Consider the following 6,859-nt stretch of genomic DNA (forward strand, 5'->3'; position numbering starts at 1 on the left):
GTGAGTGGCTGATGCTGAGTCCTTGGTAACAAAAAGAACTGAGCTGAAGGATCATGGAATTCTTTAGGCTGGAAAAACCCACTGAGATCATCGAGTCCAGCCATTAACCAGCACTGCTGTGTCCCCACCAAACCATGTCCCCAAGTGCCACATCCACATGGATTTTTAACACTTCCAGAGCTGAGGACTCCACCCCTGCCCTGAGCAGCCTGTTCCCATCCTTGACAAGCCTTTGCATGAAGAAATTTTCTCTACTAGCCAACCTAAACCTCCCCTGGCACAATTTGAGGTCATTTCCCCTTGTCCCATCGCTTGTTCCCTGGGAGATGCTGTTCCTGGCGCCGAAGGGCAGTGGGAGCTGCTGCCAGGGCTGAGCTCAGTCTCGTGTCCAGCCCTGCAGGGCCAAGCTCTGACCTCTCCCTCCTGTGCTGTCACTGCAGATAAAGTACCACGAGGAGTTCGAGCGCAGCAGGATGGGCCCCAGCCCTGGGGAAGGTGCCGAGCTGGAGCGCAGGAACTCCCAGGAGAGCACCAACTACCGCAGACCCACGGAGCAGCATCAGCCGTCCCACCACGTCCAGCCCAGCAACCCAGGTGAGGCAGGGGGCAGCCAGCTCTTCCTCAGGGGCATTGCTGTGTCCCCCAGAGCCCAGAGAACAGATCTCCCTTCTCCCTGCAGTGTAACCACCAGCAGCCAGCAGCAGCAGCCACCGTCTCAGTCCTACGGCTACAAGGAGCCAGCGGTGCCAGCCTCGACACAGCGCAACGCCCCGGCTGGAGGGGGGGTGAGTACAGCCCAGGGCACCCCAGCACCACCACCTCCTCCCCACCCCACAGGGCTGTGCTCTGCTTGCTGCTCACTCCTCTCTGCAGGGAGAGCAGCTTGGAAGGCTCTTGCCAGTGGAAGAAATGCTTGGATGATGCTCTCGGGCACATGGTGTGATTCTCGGGGATGTCCAGAGTTGGATTTGATGATCTTTGTGGGTCTTTTCCAACTCTGAGTATTCTGTTGTTCTGTTGCTGTGCCATCCTCTGTGCTGGGGGGCACTGTGTCACCCCTGCAGCTTCCTCTGGGCCAGGGCCTGAGGGTCCCCTGGGACACTTCTTCTCAGCAGTGATCACTCCTCAAAGTCACTCAGAATCTTCCTGCTTTTCTCGTGCTGCTGCCAAGTTTTTGGGACCCTCCTGAGCCCTCCACCTGCTGGGTGGCTGGTCTGTGGAGCCAGCAGGATCAGCTCCCATCCCTGTGCCTCCTCTGAGCCATGGGGGAAGGATCCTCCCTCTCTGCCACCACCCTGGGACCATCCTGGGTGTCTGTGCCCTCCAGCAGCTCAGTCTGGAGGGGTTTGGGGCACCATGAGCCACCCTGCAGCTCTCCTTCCTGGTGGCAGCTTTTGCGACCACTGCTGACTTGGAATCATGTCCTGGACCAAAATCTCTAAGCACATCCCTGTCCCCTTCTCCTCTGGGCTCCAAAGGTCCTGGAGCTGAGTGGGGACAGGGATAACTGGAAGCCTGTGTGGAGAGGGAGGATTCAGATTAGATGTTAGGAACAATTTGGGGTGTTCAGGCACTGGAATATTGCCCAGGGAGGTGGTGCTGGAACACCTGGAGGTGTTTAAGAGGTGTCTGGGTCTGGTGCTGGAGGATATGATCTTAGTCCTCCAACCTTGATGATCCATGAGTGGGATGCTCTGCTGGGTCACAGGAGCAGGACATGAGCACAGTGATGATGTCCCTTCCCAAATCCAGCACACTCCTTGCCCGGGGACCCCTGTGGGTGGCAGCAGTGCCTGCCTGGCCCAGGAGCTGAGCCCTCTCTCCCCACAGAAACGTTTCCGTGCCGTGTATGACTACAACGCTGCCGACGAGGACGAGGTGTCCTTCCAGGATGGAGACACCATCATCAACGTGCAGCAGATCGACGACGGGTGGATGTACGGCACGGTGGAGCGCACGGGCGACACGGGGATGCTCCCTGCCAACTACGTGGAGGCCATCTGAGCCCTGGGGGGGGAGGTCGGGGCTTGGGGGGCCTGCCTGGTCCCCTGTGTGTGTGTGTCTCTCTGCCCCACTCTCCCTTCTCCGTGTGCTCCGGCGTGGCCGCGCGGAGCCGCGTCCTGACATCTCGGTCACTGTGTGTGTCTGCAGCCGCCTCCGGTTTCTCTTGCCAATTTAGCTTTGTTGTAGCTCCGTGGGGACTCTGAGGGACTGTCTGCAGGGCTTGGGAGGGGTTCCAGGGGCCTGAACTGCCACAGCTTTCCTGCTCCTAGGGTCTCCCTCCTCTCCAGCCCTCCCTGCAGCTGGAGTCACCCTGATCCCAGCAAAGAGTCACCGTGATCCCAGTAAAGGGAGAGGGAGACTGTGTTGGGACCAAATTCCCCCCAGCCTGGCAGGGATGGGCAGAGGGAAGTGATGTCTGTGTGGAGAAGGTGAGGGATGTTCATCCTGAGGGTGCAGGGATGGACTGGCAGCCTCAGCCTGCTCCACTCTGGCTCTGGTGAATCCCAGTGCTTCTCCAGGCTCCTCTGAGCAGTTTTCATTCAATCTTTGCTCCCTGCAGTCCTCAAAACAGAAAAACAAATCTCAAACAAAATCTCCTTGAGTTTCTGCTCAGGGCAACCCTGGAAGCAGCTCTGGCTGCTCCTGCCTCAGGCTCTGGCTGCACTATTCCACCTCCCTGACCCCTCTGAGCCAGGGGAAGGAGCAGTTGGCATCGCTTTGCCTGGAGGCTGCTGCTCCAGTTCCAGGGCTGGAGCTGGGCTGGGCTCCATCCTCTGTGCTGGGGGGCACTGTGACACCCCTGCAGCTTCCTCTGGGCCGGGGGCTCTTCTTCTCAGCAGTGATCACTCCTCAAAGTCACCCAGAATCCTCCTGCTTTTCTCTTGCTGCTGCCAAGTTTTTGGGACCCTCCTGAGCCCTCTACCTGCTGGATCAGCCAGCAGGATCAGCTCCCATCCCTGTGCCTCCTCTGAGCCATGTGGGAAGGATCCTCCCCCTCTGCCACCACCCTGGGACCATCTTGGGTGTCTGTGCCCTCCAGCAGCTCAGTCTGGAGGGGTTTGGGGCACCCTGAGCCACCCTGCAGCTCTTCTTCCTGGTGGCAGCTTTTGGGACCACTGCTGACTTGGAATCATGTCCTGGACCAAAATCTCTAAGCACATCCCTGTCCCCTTCTCCTCTGGGCTCCAAAGGTCCTGGAGCTGAGTGGGGACAGGGATAACTGGAAGCCTGTGTGGGGAAGGAGGAGTGGGATGTTCTCCTGGGTCACAGGAGCAGGACATCAGGATGGTAGTGTCCCCTTGCCAGGGGCAGGATGCTCCCAGGGGGAAAGTGCTGCCTTTGCTATTCCTGGAGGAAAAAATGGAATATAGGGACCAAAGCAGCTTAGTTGAGACATTCCTTGGTTCTCTTTGGGGACACAGAACTGGTCAGGCTGGAAGGGACCACAGTGGGTCATCTGGTCCATTGGATGTGTCCCCAAGGTCACATCCCTGGGGACATATCCATTAAAGCACACAGGGATGGGGCTGGGATTGGGGGGATTGGGATTGGGAGCTGCTGGAGCAAGTGCTGTGCTGGTGGGGAGAGGATCTCTGCTAGGGAGAGACTCACCAGGAGGAGAGGAGAGTTTCCCTCCTGGCTCATTCCCCAGGCAGCTGCAGTGGGATGGGGGGAGAGTGACCCCAGGAGCAGCTAGGATGGGCTGTCCGGGCTGGGAATCCCAGTTGGTGCTAAAACCAGTGAGCTCAAGAGCAGGGAGGGGGCGGCTGGGCAGGGGATCTGCATCTCCTGCTAATCCTCTTCTTAATCACGTTCTTGTCTGGGAATGGGGGGGGAGCATCAATGTGAATAAACCTTTTTTAATGGACCAAATAACACAGGCAATTCCGTTTTGGGATACAGACCTTTTTTTAATGCTACCTTGAAACCATTGTCCCTAATTCTCTCCCATTCCCTGCCCCTTCTCCCCTGCCGTGGGAAACAAACCTCTTACTGCTTCATTTCTGCCTTTTTTCTCTCAACTTATGCACTTTTTTGCCTTTTTTTCATAGCTGAAAAGCACCTAAACCTGTATTTAAAATAAAGAAATAAATAAAAGAGTAAAAAAAAAAAAAGATTAAAAGCTGAATTGCTTCTCATCACGTGTGAAATAGATCTCTTCCATCCCAGCTTCCCTGGTTGCATCTCGGTGCTGAGCTTAGAACGTGTTTTTCTTCGGGAATCCGTCGTTTGATTGGGGTTTGTCCTTGTGTCCTCCTTCCCAACAAAACATGGGATTTGGCCTTTTGATCCCAAACCATCGAATGGAACAAACCAACTGATTCTCTTCCTGGTTCACTCGGATTGAAAATAAAAGTCTAATTTTTACCTGCTGATTGTGCTGCCTGTGATTGCCGTCGCTTTTCCAGCTTTTTTGCCCTGGGACACAGGGGGGATCTTGGCACTAGGGGAGGTTGCCAGAGCCAGGTCCTCATCTCACCTGGGACTGGGAAGCACTGGCAGCCTTGGGATGCAGCTTCTTGGCTCATCCCCTGCTTTTGGCACAGCAGGAAGCCAAAGGATGTGTTTTGGGCTTTCCAACCCTGGGAATTCAGCCTTTCCAGGTGGGATTGTCAGTGTTTAGCAGTGGGGGAAAAAATCTGGAAGGTGTGTGGAGAAGGAGGTTCTTTGCATCAACAGCATTAGCCAAAAAAATTAAGGAAAACAAAGTGGTTCCATGTCTGACACTGGAAGCAAAGGATGCTGCAGGATCCCAGGAGCACCAGGCTGAAAGGTGAGTTCAGAGTGGTCCTGATGTGGCTTTGCCACTGCCAGAGCTGATTTTTCCTTCTTTCCCCATAGGATGGGCCCATTCCCAGCTGCAAACGGGAGGGGGTCACGATGCCACGAGCATCCCCATGGCCCGGGCAGCGGTTTGGGAAGAAGGAGCAGGGGCACAGTGACTTTCCCGCAGGCACAGGGTGGGAAGGATCCGAGCCCAGCCCGCCGGGCTGCAGCCCCAGCTGCTTCCCTGTGCTTATCCCTTTATTTTCCTCCTGCCTGCTGGAAAGCAGCTCCATCAGCTCCGGCATCAGCTCTCCATCCTGAGCGGAGCGAGCCGTGCTCGGGCTGGGAGGGGAGGACGCAGCGCTGGCTCTGCCCAGCATCCCTGTCCGTGCCGCGGGAGCTCGGCGCTCCCGGACCCTCTTCCTCCCGCTCCCTCCGCCTCCTCCCTGCCCCTCCACCTCCTCCCTGTCCCGCCGCCTCCTCCCTCACCATGCTGGATATTTTCATCCTGATGTTCTTTGCCATCATCGGCCTGGTGATCCTCTCCTACATCATCTACATGCTCTAGAGAGATGCTGGGGAAGATGTGGCTCAGCATCACAATCCAAGAAGCCTCGTCCAGGTGAGCCAGCTGCTCCCTGTCCCAATTCCTGGGCAGGGATGTGTGCTGAGAGGGGGGAGAAGGGACAGTCTGAGGTTTAATGCTGCTGTTGTCTTTGGCTGCCCGGGAGGGGGGTGAGGGATAAATCAGGCCACTCGCCCGCTGAGACATCCCCAGCCATTGTGTGACTGCTGCTTTCTCCTGGCTGCATTGATCAGCCCTTTCCCACTTGGAAAAGCTGCTGTTTGCAGCACGAGCTTGTGGCTTTTGTTCCCAAGAGGGAGAGGGATAAAACAGCTTGGGAGAGAAGCAAGAAGAGATCCTGGTTGTGTCATGGCAGAGGAGGCAAAGGGCAGGGAGGGACAAAGGGGTGAAGGAAGGCTGTGAGCTCTGTTTGTGCTCACACACACACATTGCTGCTCCCCCATCCCCATCCCGGGCTGTCCCACAGCTCCAGGCCCAGCACAGCTTCTCCTTTCTCTTCCACAGCCTCTGCCTGGTGTGTCCCTCGGAACCTTCTGGAACAGCGTTAACCTCTGCGAGCCCAGCGCGGAGCACGGAGCGCTGGCACCGAGGGGACTGAGCCAGCACAGCCAGGGGGGCAGGAGGGGAATGGGGGCACAGGGGAAGGGGCTACGAGGTGACATCCCACGTGGGATGCTCCTGGTGACACTCCCAGGGGGATGCAGAGGGTCCTGCCCCCTGCCCCATGTGCTGTATCCCCTCAGGATGAGTGTTCCTGAGGTTGGGCATTTGGGGTTAATTTTAGAGAAGCACTTATATTTTTAATGAAAATTGTTGGAGGGAGTGGAATAAAAGAGGAATGATTTGGGAGAGGGAATGTGGCTGCTGGTGTTGACTGCTGGGATGTCGATGGGGATGGGGGGGATGCGGCTCCGGGGGCAAAGCCTGGGTGTGTGGAGAGATCCAGGGCATCCATGAACTCTGGGAATGGTGAGAGGTTGGAAAACCAAGCTGAGACAGCTCTCTGTCCTCCAGGACAAGCAGCAGCCCCTGGAGAGAGTCCCTGAGCCAGGGGTCCCAGCCAGGATTGAGAGGGTGCCCCAGTGCCATGGTGATCCTCACTCGGGTCCCTCTCTGGAGTCTAGTTAATCTCAGGATGGAAAAAGGAACATTTTAAACACATTGGAAAATTCCGTGGGCTGCAAAGAACTTTTCAGAGCTTCATTTCCCCCTGAGTGGAGAGGTCTGGGGAGGTATTTGGAGCATCAGGAGGATTTATCCTGTCCTGTTATGAAATCCACATTGATCCCTGTCCTGACACCATCACTCACAGGGAACGACTGAGAGTTTCACCCCCACAGAACACAAAATATTCACATGCTTGGTGTCTCCTAGAGCCATAGATCTATTTTTAAGCCATAAACACTGAAATATCCACGATGGGAAAAGCTACTCGTGTCCCTTTAGTTATCCATGGAACCACCACACAAGAGGGTGGGGAAGAACAGGATCCAGGACAGCAGG

The 6,859-nt window shown here is 56.3% G+C and overlaps 1 protein-coding gene across 1 annotated transcript in view; it reads left to right on the plus strand.

Moving 5' to 3' along the window:
* The window catches only part of LASP1 (LIM and SH3 protein 1), a 28,066-nt gene extending 26,062 nt beyond the window's left edge, over positions 1–2,004 (plus strand). Inside the window, 3 exon segments of the mRNA XM_009082473.1 lie at positions 441–594; positions 661–785; positions 1,831–2,004. Of these exon segments, the coding sequence (XP_009080721.1) occupies positions 441–594; positions 661–785; positions 1,831–2,004 (453 nt within the window).
* Positions 2,005–6,859: the final 4,855 nt, after the last annotated feature.

The sequence above is a fragment of the Acanthisitta chloris genome, unplaced genomic scaffold, assembly GCF_000695815.1.
Source record: "Acanthisitta chloris isolate BGI_N310 unplaced genomic scaffold, ASM69581v1 scaffold8369, whole genome shotgun sequence".
Classification (NCBI taxonomy): Eukaryota; Metazoa; Chordata; class Aves; order Passeriformes; family Acanthisittidae; genus Acanthisitta; species Acanthisitta chloris.